At 39.7% G+C, this 17,293-nt stretch overlaps 1 protein-coding gene across 1 annotated transcript; it reads right to left on the bottom strand.

The window, feature by feature from the left end:
* Positions 1–16,235: 16,235 nt before the first annotated feature.
* LOC102276928 (keratin-associated protein 13-2) lies at positions 16,236–16,733 on the bottom strand. The gene is made up of 2 exons (XM_005899557.3): positions 16,418–16,733; positions 16,236–16,387 (listed from the first exon to the last, which is right to left on the bottom strand). The coding sequence occupies exons 1-2, from the start codon at positions 16,731–16,733 to the stop codon at positions 16,236–16,238; spliced, it is 468 nt and encodes a 155-aa protein (XP_005899619.3).
* Positions 16,734–17,293: the final 560 nt, after the last annotated feature.

Below are 17,293 nucleotides of genomic sequence, written 5' to 3'. Positions count from 1 at the left end.
TTCATGGGGTCGCAAAGAGTCGGACACAACTGAGCGACTGAACTGAACTGAACTGAACTGATAGTGATTTATATAGAATTATGCAACGTAGTGTCTCATCAGGTGAGAATGCTTTTAAGGAAGGTTTGCACATTTTTAGGCTGTTTTTCTCTCAGACAATATAGCAATCAGTGAGTATTTAGGCAAAAAAGATATTAAACTAGTTACAAGTAAACTTTGGAATGCACATTTATTTTTCTTCATATTTGAGAAAGCAGTAGTTGCTTTGCTTATGCTTGAAATAGTGATGCTCTTTGAATATATTTTTAATCTCAGTAATGCAGACCAAAGCCTACTGTATACTGCTTCTTGCTAAAAGAGAGTCATATGTTGACACTAATTGCCAAACGTATGATAATCACACCATATATCAAGGAAATGGGTTTAGAAGACAAAGATGACTGAGACACAATATCTTTCTTAAAACTGAAACCTAAAGCCTCCTATTCTAATTATCTAATTCTCATAGTTGGTCCTCATCATAGCTCAATGAATTAACTAGTATTGTTTTCACTTTGCAGAATAAAGCATATTGATATGTTAAACAATGTGTACAAATTATTTTAATAAAACACTTTATAAAAGCAAAAGGTTAGATAAAATCTCTCTGCCTTCAAATATTTCATTACCCATATCTTCTGTTTGTTAGGGTTCCCAGGTGGCTCAGTGTAAGAGACACAAGTTCAATCCGTGAGTTGGGAAGATCTCCTGGAGAAGGAAATGGCAACCCACTCCAATATTCTTGCCTGGATCCCATAGATGGAGGAGCCTGCTGGGTTACAGTCCGTGTACATGACTTAGTGTACATGTACATGACCCAGTGACTAAAGTCACATAGTGACTGGTGTACATGTACACGACTTGGTGACTAGTACACAACTTAGTGACTTGTACATGGACACATACAAGTCCATGTACATGAGTTAGTGACTAAAATCACCACCACCAGCACTCTCTGTTTGTTAAGCCACAATAGCTAACAATAAGCTAACAAATGCTGAGAACCAAATGTGTGACATAGATGTGTCGAATTTTTATTACTCAGCTCTTTAGCACTTAAGAACCCCTCTAAAATAGGATTAAAATGGAAAAGAGGATGATACTATCCCAGGCAAAGTGCTAACCCACACACCAAAAGGTACTGGGTAGGAAAGGGAAAAGCAAGTCATTTTAGAATTCACATCACATACTTGTCTAGAATTTGAAAGTGAAAAACTTGCTGAGTAGAATTCCATCTTGTGACTTCAGTAAAGACAGGCTTGCTGTACAAAGCATTCCTTCCCATGTGTTGACAATCGATTAAGAGAACATTTCCACATCACTCTCCCAGAATGAAGTCTGCAGCTCCTGAGGATGTGCTAAATGTGGTTTGACTGTTTGTTTTTCCTGAGTTACCTTGTACAATAATAGACCGTGAAAAATCACCCTAAAATTTTTGAAGCAAAAGCATTTTTCAAATTTGGTTTATAAGCTGGAGAAAATGAACAATCAATGACACCATTTCACCTTGCAATATCATCGGACACAGGAAGTGTAGTCCCTTGGAATCAATTTTATAGTCAAGACATTAACCTCCATGGTCATTTGCTCAGCAGGAAGAGTAAACTGTTAAAAACACAGAATCAGCTGCTATTCACTTCTTTTTATGATTATAAGTGTAATAACAGCTTCCTCTTCAATTACCTGACTGGAGTTATTTTGCTGGTAAAGTACCAAAAAGGGTGTATATCAAAAGCAAATTTAGTTATTATCCCTTTGCAGAAATTCCCTGAAATAAGAGCAATAACTCATTCCTTCCCTAGTGGTTCAGATGGTAAGGAATCCACCTGCAATGCAAGAGACCCTGGTTTGATCCCTGGGTGAGGAATACCTGGAGAAGGAAATGGCTACCCACTCCAGTATTCTTGCCTGGAGAATCCCATGTTCAGAGGAGCCTGGCGGGCTACAGTCCACGCAGTCTCAAAGAGTTGGACGCAACTGAATGACAGCATGCACAGGTTTTGATTAAAATTAATTTTGACTAAAATATTATCTGGACCTAAAAACTTAGAAAAACTCATGTTGGGTCTCTTTCATCTCTACCATGGAGAAGAGAGGGACAGAAACAATAATTATCCCCTCTTCATCTGGAAATTCAGATATTCTTGCCCATATGAGTTTGAGCAGACTCCTCTGGCCATGGGATTCTTTAGTCAAGAATACTGGAGTGAGTTGCCATGCCCTCCTCCAGGGGTTTTCCTGACCCAGGGATCAAACACGGATCTCCTGCTTTGCAGGCAGATTCTTTATCACTGAGCCATCAGGGAAGCCCATATGTGTATAGTTCTATGTAATTGTATTTTATGTCTGTGTGCTTAGGGGCTCAGTCATGTCCAACTCTTTGTGACCCCATGGACTGTAGCCCACCAGGCTCCTCTGTCTGTGGGGATTCTCCAGGCAAAAATACTGGAGTGGGTTGCCATGCCCTCCTCCAGGGGATCTTCCCAATCTAGAGATTAAACCCAGGTCTCCCGCATTGCAGGCAGATTCTTTACCATCTGATCCATCGGGAAAACCCGTATCTTTATGTCAAGGTCTTCCATACCCATAGCCACAATGCAGGTGAAGAAGTGTTTCATCAATGGTTAACTTTTCAACGTTAGAAAAATTAGCATTTGTAATGAATCAGATATATGGGCCATCATTTTGCTTTTTTATTTTTATTTTTTTCTTTTTATCTTTTTTTTTACTTTACAATATTGTATTGGTTTTGCCATACATCAACATGTATCTGCCACGGGTGTACACGTGTTCCCCATCCTGAACTCCCCCCCGCCTCCAACTCCTTCCCCATACCATCCCTCCGGGTCATCCCAGTGCACCAGCCCCAAGCCTCCTGTATCCTGCATTGAACCTGGACTGGCGATTCGTTTCTTATATGATATTATACATGTTTTAATGCCATTCTCCCAAATCACCTCCCTCCACAGAGTCCAAAAGACTGTTCTATACATCTGTGTATATTTAAGTATGTTCAATTTAATTACATCTGAGTTTTTTTAAATTTATTTTTAATTGAAGTATAATTGCTGTACAATGTCTTCTTGGTTTTTGCTATACATCAACATGAACCAGCTTAGGTGTACATATGCCCCCTCCCTCTTAAACTTCCCTCCCAACCCAACCCCCATTGCACCCCTTTAAATTGTCACAGAGCACCAGTTTGAGCTCCTTGTGTCACAGAGCAGATTCCCACTGGCTGTCTGTTTTACATGGGTTAATATATATGTTTCCATGCTACTCTCTCAATTCGTCCCTCCCTCTCCTTCCCCCAGTGGGTCCCCAAGTCTGTTCTCTATGTCTGGGTCTCCTTTGCTGCCTTGCAAATAGGTTCATCAGTATCATCTTTCTAGATTCCATATATATGGGTTAATATATGATATTTGTTTTTCTCTTTCTGACTAGCTTAACTCTGTATAATAGGTTCTAGGTTTATCCATTTCATTAGAACTAACTCAAATGTGTTCATTTTTATGGCTGAGTCATATTCCATTGTATGTATGCACCACAATTGCTTTACCCATTTATCTGTTGATGGATATCTAGGTTTCTTCCATGTCTTAGCTATGGTAAATTGTAATAATGCTGTAATGAACATTGGGGTACATGTATCTTTTTAAGTTTTCTCAGGGTATATGGCCAATAGTGGGACTGTTGGGTCATATGTTAGTTTTATTCCTAGTTTTCAAAAGAACCTCCATACTATTCTTCAGAGTGTTATATTAATTTACATTCCCACCAACAGTGCAAGAGGGTTTCCTTTTCTCAACACTCTCGAGCATTTATTGTTTGTAGATTTGTTGAAGATGGCCGTTCTGACCCGAATGAGTTGATGCCTCATTGTAGTCTTGATTTGCATTTCTCTAATAATGAGCAATGTTCAACATCTTTTCATGTTTTTTATTAGCCATCAGGCAAATTTGGTCTTGGAATACTGAATGAAGCAGGGCAAAGACTAATAGAGTTTTGTCAAGAAAATGCACTGGTCATAACAAACACCCTCTTCCAACAACACAAGAGAAGACCCTACACATGGACATCACCAGATGGTCAACACCAAAATCAGATTGATTATATTCTTTGCAGACAAAGATGCAGAACCTCTATACAGTCAGCAAAAACAAGACCAGGAGCTGACTGTGGCTCACACCATGAACTCCTTATTGCCAAATTCAGACTTAAATTGAAGAAAGTAGGGAAAACCACTAGACCATTCAAGTATGACCTAAATCAAATCCCTTATGAATATACAGTGGAAGTGAGAAATAGATTTAAGGGCTTAGATCTGATAGATAGAGTGCCTGATGAACTATGGAATGAGGTTCATGACATTGTACAGGAGACAGGGATCAAGACCATTCCCATAGAAAAGAAATGCAAAAAAGCAAAATGGCTGTCTGGGGAGGCCTTACAAATAGCTGTGAAAAGAAGAGAAGTGAAAAGCAAAGGAGAAAAGGAAAGATATAAACATCTGAATGCAGAGTTCCAAAGAATAGCAAGAAGAGATAAGAAAGCCTTCTTCAGCAATCAATGCAAAGAAATAGAGGAAAACAACAGAATGGGAAAGACTAGGGATCTCTTCAAGAAAATCAGACATACCAAAGGAACATTTCATGCAAAGATGAGCTTGATAAAGGACAGAAATGGTATGGACCTAAAAGAAGCAGAAGATAAGAAGAGATGGCAAGAATACACAGAAGAACTGTACAAAAAAGATCTTCACGACCCAGATAATCACGATGGTGTGATCACTGACCTAGAGCCAGACATCCTGGAATGTGAAGTCAAGTGGGCCTTAGAAAGCATCACTACGAACAAAGCTAGTGGAGGTGATGGAATTCCAGTTGAGCTATTCCAAATCGTGAAAGATGATGCTGTGAAAGTGCTGCACTCAATATGCCAGCAAATTTGGAAGACTTAGCAGTGGCCACAGGACTGGAAAAGGTCAGTTTTCATTCCAATCCCAAAGAAAGGCAATGCCAAAGAATGCTCAAAATACTACACACTATTGCACTCATCTCACACGCTAGTAAAGTAATGCTCAAAATTCTCCAAGCCAGGCTTAAGCAATACGTGAACCGTGAACTTCCTGATGTTCAAGCTGGTTTTAGAAAAGGCAGAGGAACCAGAGATCAAATTGCCAACATCCGCTGGATCATGGGAAAAGCAAGAGAGTTCCAGAAAAACATCTATTTCTGCTTTATTGACTATGCCAAAGCCTTTGACTGTGTGGATCACAATAAACTGTGGAAAATTCTGAAAGAGATGGGAATACCAGACCACCTGACCTGCCTCTTGAGAAAATGTATGCAGGTCAGGAAGCAACAGTTAGAACTGGACATGAAACAACAGACTGGTTCCAAATAGGAAAAGGAGTACGTCAAGGCTGTATATTGTCACCCTGCTTATTTAACTTACATGCAGAGTACATCATGAGAAACACTGGACTGGAAGAAACACAAGCTGGAATCAAGATTGCCGGGAGAAGTATCAATAACCTCAGATATGCAGATGACACCACCCTTACGGTAGAAAGTGAAGAGGAACTCAAAAGCCTCTTGATGAAAATGAAAGTGGAGAGTGAAAAAGTTGGCTTAAAGCTCAACATTCAGAAAACGAAGATCATGGCATCCAGTCCCACCACTTCATGGGAAATAGATGGGGAAACAGTGGAAACAGTGTCAGACTTTATTTTTTTGGGCTCCAAAATCACTACAGATGGTGACTGCAGCCATGAAATTAAAAGACGCTTACTCCTTGGAAGGAAGGTTATGACCAACCTAGATAGCATATTCAAAAGCAGAGACATTACTTTGCTAACAAAGGTTTGTCTAGTCAAGGCTATGGCTTTTCCTGTGGTGTTGTATGGATGTGAGAGTTGGACTGTGAAGAAGGCTGAGCACTGAAGAATTGATGCTTTTGAACTGTGGTGTTGGAGAAGACTCTTGAGAGTCCCTTGGACTGCAAGGAGATCCAACCAGGCCATTCTGAAGGAGATCAGCCCTGGGATTTCTTTGGAAGGAATGATGCTAAAGCTGAAACTCCAGTACTTTGGCCACCTCATGCGAAGAGTTGACTCATTGGAAAAGACTCTGATGCGGGGAGGGATTGGGGGCAGGAGGAGAAGGGGACAACAGAGGATGAAATGGCTGGATGGCATCACTGACTTGATGGACGTGAGTCTGAGGGAACTCTGGGAGTTGGTGATAGACAGGGAGGCCTGGTGTGCTGCAATTCATGGGGTCACAAAGAGTCAGACATGACTGAGCGACTGATCTGATCTGATCTGATGTCTTCTTTGGAGAAATGTATATTTAGGTCTTCTACCCACTTTTTGATTGGAGTTGTTTGTATTTTTTCTGGTATTGAGTTTAATGAGCTGTTTGAATATTTTGGAGATTAATCTTTTGGGTCAATTTTTTCATTTACTATTATTTTCTCCCATTCTGAGTGTTGTCTTTTTACCTTGTTTATAGTTTCCTTTGCTGTGTAAAAGCTTTTAAGTTTAATTAGGTCTTACTAGTTTATTTTTTATTTTATTCCCATTACTTAGAAGGTGGGTCATAAAGGATCTTGCTGTGATTTAATGTCAAAGACATTTCTCCTCTAACAGTTTTTGGCTTCCTCTAACAGAGTTTCTGGTCTTACATTTACATCCTTAATCTATTTTGAGTTTATCTTTGTGTCCAGTGTTAGGAAGTGTTCTAATTTCAACCTTTTACACATAGTTGTCCAGTTTTCCCAGCACCATTTACTGAAGAGACAAATCTGAGGTTTTTAAAGAAAAGTCAAGTTCATAGTAGACTTCCCCAGTGGCTCTGTGTTAAAGAATCTGCTTGCAATGCAGGAGGCACAGGCTCATTCCTTGGGTTGGGAAGATCTCCTGGGGAAGGGTATGGCAACCCACTCCAGTATTCTTGCCTGGAGATTCCCATGGGCAGAAGAGCCTTGCACGCAACAGTCCCTAGGGTCACAAAGAGTAGGACACGACTGAAGTGACTTAGCATGCACGCAAAGGTCATAGTAGTGGTATAGCAATTGAGGTGACATGAAGAATGGAGCAGAGAAGGAAGAAAGACCAAGTCAAAATATTGTACCAAATGTAATAATCTTTTCCTTCAGATTACAAGCAGATGCAGTGACCCTAGAAAAGCATACACTGATAAAACAGACCAGATCCTTCTATGATACTGTGTAATTTTTTTCTTCTTAGTTTCCACATTAAAGAAAAAATGGTGCTCGCACAGTTGTAGATCATGTATTGCTGTTTTACAATGAACATTACTGACCCCACATTCTGCTGTCAGAAAAAATTTCCTAGACTTTGAAATAAGGGGCATTGGAATGAGTAATTCTGTAGCTTATCTAGTTCACTCTTCAGGGTATCTCCACTTGTCATTGCTTTTCTTCTCTTATATAATTCTATACATTGTAGAAAATTGATAATAACGCAAATGGTTCTGGTTCATTGAAGTAAAAATGATTTCTGTCTGCTGGAGTTCCATTGACTTTTCCCTCTGTGTACAGTGAAAGCTTTGCATCTCTCTTTGTAAATTCATTTCATAGGCTCTGATAGCCTATGTAAGTGTGTTCTTCAAGTTCTCCTTTAAGCCAGTTGTGACTTCTTATCAGTGATCCCCTTATTCATTAATGAGCTAAATAAAATACTCAGTATGTTTTGTTTTATTTGCATGAAGATCATAACTCTACTTTTTTAAAAAAAGTCTCTCTTAACACTATTATGTTTTATATTGTATAATATTTTAAAACATTTTCCTTCTGTTTTTCCCTTCCCAGTCCACAGAGAAAAAATTATACTATTACAGGAGGAATTAACAGCCTATCTTTCACATGCTGCTATTAACCTAGTATTATTACTAAATAATATATGGATAGGTCAGTAATGGGCTTCCCAGGTGGCTCAGTGAATAAAGAATACTCCTACAGTACAAGAGATGAAGAGATGTGGATTCAGTCCCTGAGTGAGGGAGATCGCCTGGAGGAGGGCATGGCAACTCGTTCCAGTACTGTTGCCTGGGAAATCCCATGGACAGAGGAGCCTGACGGGTTGCAATCACTGGGGTCGTAAAGAGTCGGACACAAATGAAGCAACTGGGCACACACGTGCAGGTCAGTGTTGTTGGAATCTTAGGGATCACAAATCATCAAGGACCATCTCATCTAACATGTAAGAAAGATACTCAAAGAAGTTGTGATGTGTATAAAATCAAAATCTTGCTAGTGGGAGAATCACAAATAGAACTTAACTCTTAACATATGGTTTTACTTTATTTTCCTTTTGATGACATTAAAAAAAAAAAGTGAAAATTAAGAGATTTCAGAACTCTAATCTACCTGTGTGGTGGTTTAGTCACTAAGTCTTGTCCTACCCTTGTGACCCTATGGACAGTAGTCTTCCAGGCTCCTCTGTCCATGGGATTGTCCAAGCAAGAATATTGCAGTGGGTTGCCATTTCCTTCTTCAGGGAATTGTCTCAAGCCAGGAATCAAACCCGGGTCTCCTGCATTGCAGATTCTTTACCAAATGAGCTATGAGGGAAGCCCCAAATCTACCCATAGTAATCCTATATATGACCACAGTCTTATAAGTTGAAAATTTAATGTATATTTCACAGGAAAATGAATATTTTGTAAAATCCAGAGCATTCAAAAGACATACCAGAACATACACATTAATGACAATGTTAGTGCCAGTGAGTTAAATCTCCACAATCTTGCTTTTCTCTATCATTTTCTACTTGCTGTAAGGATCTCCTTTGTTGCAAAAAATAAGCCTTAAAATAAAACATCACTAATATTTAATAATTTTCAAATTAATTAATCAAATGGTAGAGTTAATGGACAAAGATGACTTTTCTCTAGGTAGATGCTGCTTGTCCTATTATAGGGGATGTCTTAGAATAAGTACAGTTGACCCAGGGAAAAGGCCACAGTCCAGTAAGAGACTGTTCATATTTGATGATAGAAGCTCATGTAGTCTTTTCAGAAAAAAATGAGATCATGCAGCAGCTTGTTACCTTCTTTATCTCTTCCTTTGTAACTCTGTTAATGGATAAATACGTGTATATATAACTGATTCTGCTTGCTGTACAGCAGACACTAACACAACATTGTAAATCAACTATACTCCAATAAAAATTAACTTAAAAGGGAAAGTAGGTTGGGTGGTAGAAAGAGAGCCCACAACCCACAGGGGTAACTATTGCGTCCCTAGACACAATATCATCAGCTTGGTAGGGACTGTAAATGGCAGCGCTGCTTAAGTGGCATGCTTGTGACATTCAACACAGGGCATGATTGGAGATTAGAGTTATTTGCAAATCAGGGCCAGGGCTAGGGTGGGGCAAATGGAGAGCTTGGGGTACAACACGGAAGGAGGCCATTGTTTGCACAACCCTGAAGCGAGCGTACCCATAAGAATGAGATGCTTCTGTCAACCAGATTGATGAGATGGGAAAAAACATAGCAAGACACTACGAGATCAGAAGATCCTAAGGGGACAGGAGGGGAAATCCCCAGAGCAGCCACACGTAAGCCATGGTGAGAGCTAAGATTTCCTGCTGTGCAGCCATGCCAAGTATTTTAAGCTTGAACAGTAACTCACATTCTCTTGGAGTGCAGTTCCTCTCAAATTATAGCCTGCATCCCCAAACTCTGCCCTGCACATGTTAGCATTTTATTAGACTGCTAATTGCCACTGAATGAGTCCCCAGTCACATAAATAAGCACATTGATTTTGCAACCCAAGGAAAATACGAGCCCCCCAATCACTTCTGCATATTAAATGTGAAGGTTTATTACTGACATCTCATTACCCCAGACCCAAAGTTCAGGTCTTTTTAAGCATCAGAGTTGCTTCTGTCTCTATTCCTGGACCAGTAGGGTTAGGCAATCACACTTTTAATTATTATGTAATCTCTTACTTTTCACTGCCCCCATTTAACACACCAATTAAAAAAAAATCTTGCAGGTTTCCTCCCTAAACCTCACATTATATTCTTTCAAGCAATCGTGTCATTGCTTATGCAGTTGGTTCTTCCTTAAGATCTCTTCACACTCACCCTTCCCACCAAAATAATGGGAGACAATCTGTCTCTCTCACGAGATGTGAACTAACTCTTGGAAAGCAAAGGTCATAGTCTTCTTTAAGTTCTCTAGTGCATTTTTCATTGGAGAACTCTAGAACAAAGTTAAAGCTCAAAACATATTTAGTGAGCTGAATTCAGAACAAAGACCTGATGTCAGTGTATCAAAGAGCATTAGAGGTGGGATAGTTGTGAATGAGAAGAGTGACCTGGAAAGGCGTGTGTCCCATGTCACTCTGAGCTTTTTTGCAGCCACTGATAGATTGCACTCTTACACACTCTGTCACATCATCCATGCAAGTCACCCACCCAATGTTACCTGGACCTAGAGGGGAGATATCACTGGATATCTCTTTCTTCCACCTTGGGCTGTTCTGAGTTTTAAACAATTCTCTCTGCTCATCACTGTTCTGTGGGCTTGGTGACTTCCTTTGCTTGAGGTTAAGTTCAGTTCAGTTACTCACTTATGTCTGACTCTTTGCAACCCCATGAACTGCAGCATGCCAGGCTTCCATGTCCATCACAAATGCCTGGAGCTTGCTCAAAATCATGTCCATCGAATCACTGATACCATCCAACCATCTCATCTTCTGTCGTCCCCTTCACCTCCCACCTTCAATCTTGCCCAGCATCAGGATTTTTTCCAATGAGACAGTTTTTCACATAAGGTGGCCAAAATATTGGAGCTTCAGTTTCAGCATCAGTTCTTCCAATGAATATTCAGGACTGATTTCCTTTAGGATTGATTGGTTGGATCTCCTTGCAGTCCAAGGGACTCTCAAGAGTCTTCTCCAACACCGCAGTTCAAAAGCGTCAGAATGGCTGCAATCCAAAAGTCTACAAATAATAAATGCTGGAGAGGGTGTGGAGAAAAGGGAACCCTCTTACACTGTTGGTGGGAATGCAAACTAGTACAGCCACTATGGAGAACAGTGTGGAGATTCCTTAAAAAATTGGAAATAGAACTGCCTTATGATCCAGCAATCCCACTGCTGGGCATACACACTGAGGAAAACAGAAGGGAAAGAGACACGTGTACCCCAATGTTCATCGCAGCACTGTTTATAATAGCCAGGACATGGAAGCAACCTAGATGTCCATCAGCAGATGAATGGATAAGAAAGCTGTGGTACATATACACAATGGAGTATTACTCAGCCATTAAAAAGAATACATTTGAATCAGTTCTAATGAGGTGGATGAAACTGGAGCCTATTATACAGAGTAAAGTAAGCCAGAAGGAAAAACATAAATATAGTATACTAATGCATATATATGGAATTTAGAAAGATGGTAACAATAACCCGGTGTACGAGACAGCAAAAGAGACACTGATGTATAGAACAGTCTTATGGACTCTGTGGGAGAGGGAGAGGGTGGGAAGATTTGGGAGAATGACATTGAAACATGTAAAATATCATGTAAGAAACGAGTTGCCAGTCCAGGTTCGATGCACGATACTGGATGCTTGGCTAGTGCACTGGGACGACCCAGAGGGATGGTATGGGGAGGGAGGAGGGAGGAAGGTTCAGGATGGGGAACACATGTATACCTGTGGCGGATTCATTTTGATATTTGGCAAAACTAATACAATATTGTAAAGTTTAAAAATAAAATAAAATTAAAAAATAAATAAATCAAGAAAAAACAAACAAACAAAAAACAAAAGCATCAGTTCTTTGGCACTCAGGTTTCTTTATGGTCCAACTCTCATATCCATACATGACTACTGGTAAAACCATAGCTTTGACTAGATGGACCTTTGTTGGCAAAGGAATGTCTCTGCTTTTTAATATGCTATGTAGGTTGGTCATAGCTTTTCTTCCAAAGAGCAAGCATCTTTTAATTTCATGGGTGCAGTCATCATCTGCAGTGATTTTGGAGACCAAAATAAATAAATAAATTCTGTCACTGTTTTCATTGTCTCTCCATCTATTTGCCATGAAGTGATGGGACCAGATGCCATGATCTTAGTTTTTTGAATGTTGAGTTTTAAGTGAACATTTGCACGCTCCTTTTGCACTTTCATCAAGAAGCTCTTCAGTTCTTCTTCACTTTCTGCCATAAGGGTGGTGTCATCTGCAGATCTGAGGTTATTGGCGGTTATTGATATCTCTCCTGGCAATCTTGACTCCAGCTTGTGCTTCATACAGCCAGACATTTCGAATGATGTACTCTGCATATAAGTTAAATAAGCAGGGTGACAATATACAGCCTTGATGTAATCCTTTCCCTATTTGGAACCAATCTGTTGTTCCATGTCTGGTTCTAACTGTTGATTCCTGACATGCATACAGATTTCTCAGGAGGCAGGTCATCTCTTCAAGAATTTTCCAGTTTGTTGTGATACACAGTGAAAGGGTTTGACATAGTCAATAAAGCAGAAATAGATGGTTTTCTGGAATTATCTTGCTTTTTCTATGATCCAATGGATGTTGGCAATTTGATAGCTGGTTCCTCTGGCATTTCAAAAATCCAGCTTGAACATCTGGAAGTTCATGGTTCACATACTGCTGAAGCTTGGCTTGGAGAATTTTGAGCATTACTCTACTAGCCTGTGAGGTGAGTGCAATTGTGTGGTAGTTTGAACATTCTTTTACATTGCATTTCTTTGGGATTGGAATGAAAACTGACCTTTTCCAGTCCTGGCCACTACTGAGTTTTCAAATTTGCTGGCATATTGACTTCAGCACTTTAACATCTTTTAGGATTTGCAATAGCTCAAGAGGAATTCCATCACCTCCACCAGCTTTGTTTGTAGTGATTCTTCCTAAGACCCACTTGACTTTGCATTCCAGGATGTCTGGCTCTAGGTGAGTGATCACACCATTATGATTATCCGGGTCGTGAAGTTCTCTTTTTATGATTCTTCTGTATATTCTTGCCACCTCTTCTTAATATCTTATGCTTCTCTTAGGTCCATACCATTTGTCTTTTATTGTGCCCATCTTTGCATGAAATGTTCCCTTAGTATCTCTAATTTTCTTTAAGAGATCTCTAGTCTTTCCTGTTCAATTGTTTTCCTCTATTTCTTTGCACTGATCATGAGGAAGGCTTTCTTATCTCTCTGTGCTGTTCTTTGGAACTCTGCACTTAATGGGTATGTCTTTCCTTTACTTCTTTGCCTTTAGCTTCTCTTCTTTTCTCAGCTATTTGTAAGACCTCCTCAGACAACCATTTTGCTTTTTTGTATTTCTTTTTCTTGGGGATGGTCTTGATCACAACCTCCTGTATAAGGTCATGAACCTCCATCTATAGTTCTTCAAGCACTCTATTAGATCTAATCTCTTGATCTATTTGTCACTATAAACATAAGAGATTTGATTTAGGTCATACCTGAATGGTTTAGTGGTTTTCCCTACTTTCTTTAATTTGAGTCTGAATTTGACAATAAGGAGTTCATGATCTGAGCCACAATCAGCTCCCGGTCTTGTTTTTGCTGACTCTATAGAGCTTGTCCATCTTTGGCTGCAAAGAATGTAATCAATCTGATTTCAGTATTGACCATTTGGTGATGTCCATGTGTAGAGTCTTCTCTTGTGTTGTTGGAAGAGGGTTTTTGCTATGACCAGTGCATTCTCTTGGAAAACTCTGTTAGCCTTTGATCTCCTTCATTTTGTACTCCATGGCCAAATTTGCCTGTTACTCCAGATATCTCATGACTTCTTACTTTTGCAGTCCCCTATGATGAAAAGGACACTTTTTGGGGGGTGTTAGTTCTAGAAGGCCTTATAGGTCTTCACAGAAAAGTTCAACTTCAGGTTCTTCTGTGATACTGGTTGTGGCATAGATTTTGATTACTGTGATATTAAATGGCTTGCCTTGGAAATGGACAGACATCATTCTGCCATGTTTGAGATTCCACCCAAATACTGCATTTTAGACAGTTTTGTTGACTATGAGGGTTACTCCATTTCTTCTAAGGAATTCTTGTCCACAGTAGTAGATATAATGGTCATCTGAATTAAATTCTCCCATTCCAGTCCATTTTAGTTCACTGATTCCTAAAATGTCAACATTCACTCTTGCCATCTCCTGTTTGACCACTTCCAATTTACACTGATTCACGGACCTAACATTCCAGGTTCCTATGCAGTATTGTTCTTTATAGGATGAGACCTTACTCCCATCACCAGTCAAATCCACAACTGGCCGTTGTTTGCTTTGGCTCTTTCTCTTCATTCTTTCTGGAGTTTTTCCTCCGCTCTTCTCCAGTAGCATATTGGGCACCTGCCAACATGGGAGTTCATCGTTCAGTGTCCTATCTTTTTGCCTTTTCATACTGTTTATGTGATTCTCATGATTGAGGTTAGAAGCTTCTAGTTCAGTTAGGTTTGTTGAATGTGTTCCTACAGCCTTCTCATGAGCCACATGACTGTTATCCCTTTGAATTTGTTTCCCAGTGGTGTCTTTAGTCCACGTTACTCATTCCACATTACTTGAAGAAGAATTCTTTCTCAATGCCAGTGCCAAAAATTCAGACTCACAGGATCTTTTTGTCTTACTAATAAAACATTTAAATTCCTGTTTATACAAAAGTCAATGAATAACTCTGCACCTAGATGACACATTACTATTAATTATAACTCTTTGGATGTGAGTAACAGAAATCTCATTTTATTTTAATTAGTTTAAACCAAAATAAGACTTTATTGGCCAATATAATCAAAGTGCATAAAAGACAAGTAAATCTGACTTAAAGGATGCTGGGAACAGACGCTCCTGAATCAGCAGAAACTTTTGTGTCCCACTTCTCTGTGTGTGTTTTTGTTTTTAATTTTCTGTCTCTTGAGAAGATTTCCCTGAACAGATGACATGGTTCCTGCATTCCTTTGGTTAGCCATGATTATTTCCAGTATAGGAGAAAAGAGGCCCTCTTTTCCCAGATTCACTTAGAAAAAGTCTGAGGAAGAAGGAAGACAAATTAATAAACACTCATAGCACATGATTGGAGCAAATGGTAATGATAGTTATTTTCCCACTCATGAAGAGTTATTACTAAATGTGTTATGAAAAAGTTTTAACTGAATTCTTACCCTACATTTAGCTCTGAGACAAACAACTTGCTCAAATTAAAATACACTCGAAGTGTGCCCTGTCTCAGATCTGAGTAGACCTCCCTCCTTCTCTCTTTCACACAAACACACCTAATAATCCATTTCCTGTATATTTAAAGACAACCATAATGGCAACCCACTCCAGTAATCTTGCCTGGAGAATCCCATGGACAGAGGAGCCTGGGGGGCTACAGTCCATGGGGTCGCAAAGAGTCAGACACAACTGAAGCGACTTAGCACGCACGCACACAATGTCCTTCAACCCATGGTACTTTATCTTTTCTCTTTTTCAAACCAGTGTATCAGATTTATACAAATATTTGATATATTTTTATAAATATTTCATCACTATAAGTGACATCTTCTGGACAGACTCTAAACTAGTTCTGATTTGAAAATGTAAAATCAAAATCAAATATGCATGTCAGCACAAAGTGTCCTCCTTGAAAGCACAATGAGAATACTGACTCCACTCTGAGCACATTCTCAACTGAAAAAAAATAAAAATCCCTACCAGACTTGATGGTGGAAGACATGCACACTTATTAGCCCTTAGGCAGTGGAATACACAACGAGTTTCCCATATAGCAGGTCTGATAGCATTTCCTGGGGAAATACAAATCCATTCCTAGGGAAAAGGCTTTGAGGGTCTGGAGCCCCAAAGATAGATTATAAATCAAACTTAAAACCAAAACAGAACAATGAAAACATCAGATGCAGGAGTGAATGAGTTTATTAGGTGAAGCAAAGCTGAATTTCCATGCATTTTGTAAGAAAAGTTTATGTAATTCTGAATCAATTGTTTCAACAAAATTACAGATTGAACTCAATATTTTGGTTATTAATCTCACTGAAAGGATTAGTCAGTCAGTGAGTGTTTGACACTAGAGAAACGACGAGATGCTGATGGTGAGAGGGGTTAGCTAACATTTCTGAAAGAGCCTATGATAGCTGTAAGTAGAGACTGAAACATTTTGCTCAGAAGTTCTGGAAATTCAACAAGTTGATCTACAGAAGTTTGATCTACAGATTGGCCTATAGCAAGAAGACTGGCAGCTCCTAGAAGCCAAGTAGGTTGGGTGGTAGAACCTGGATCCACACCTCAGGGAAGGGAAGCCATAAATTCCATAACCCAGCGGTCTGAAGACTCTGGATCCACAGCCCACTGAGGCGGAACTTCTGGATCCACAGCCCAGAGAGTAGCAGCTTCTAGATCCATAACCCAGGGAGCAGCCTCTAATAGACCCACATCCAAGAGAACCAGAATAAGTTATCTGGAAGGGACTGCAGAGCCTGGAGGTCGTTGGGCGGTAGCAGGATGTCTGACAGGGCTTGAACACCACACTGGTGGGCTGGCAGATCCTAGGAAAGCAGAGGTCAGTCCTGTAGACCAGGTTGCCGGGGAAGAAGGAGCCACAGGAGGAGCCTGGGTAGCGCAGGTGGACTCCGAGGGAGCGGGAGGAGAAGTTTCCAGAACAGCATTTGTAGGACATGTTGACAGGAGATGTGAGATCAGCTGAGTTACACGGAGGGCACTCTCTGAGCTTCAGTGTCATGACCTGGACTTCGAGTGTGTATATATACTCTTAGACCTGGATGTGTCACTGTGAAGAAAGATGGTTCCTCCTCCTTGCTCCCTGTTTCATACAAGCATACCTCCCTAAGTTATTGCTTAAATGTATCACGTCTTCACATACTTAATTATGCTTTAATAATGCTGATATACTTAGAAATTACTCAGTTTCTTTCTCCTGGAAATTGATGAGACTTGACTTCCAAAATTATCAGTCATCACATCTCCAAATAGCCCCTCCCACTTCTTATCCACGTGTGCAGTTATGTGCTGTTCCTACCAGGTAAACTTACATACATTTTCCTTCACTTCCAGTAGGTTATTTGTTCAAAATCGTTTCATGTCTTCTTCAAAAACATATGATAAGGATTTCTCCAAATACTAACTATATTCAATGGTCTTACCAATCTATCAGTTGGAACTTTTTTCTATTTCTAATTCATATAATTTTTTAAGAATATGAAAAATAATGTGTTTACA

This window comes from Bos mutus, chromosome 1 (genome assembly GCF_027580195.1).
Source record: "Bos mutus isolate GX-2022 chromosome 1, NWIPB_WYAK_1.1, whole genome shotgun sequence".
In the NCBI taxonomy this organism is placed as follows: Eukaryota; Metazoa; Chordata; class Mammalia; order Artiodactyla; family Bovidae; genus Bos; species Bos mutus.
This window is presented reverse-complemented; position numbering and strand designations above follow the sequence as displayed.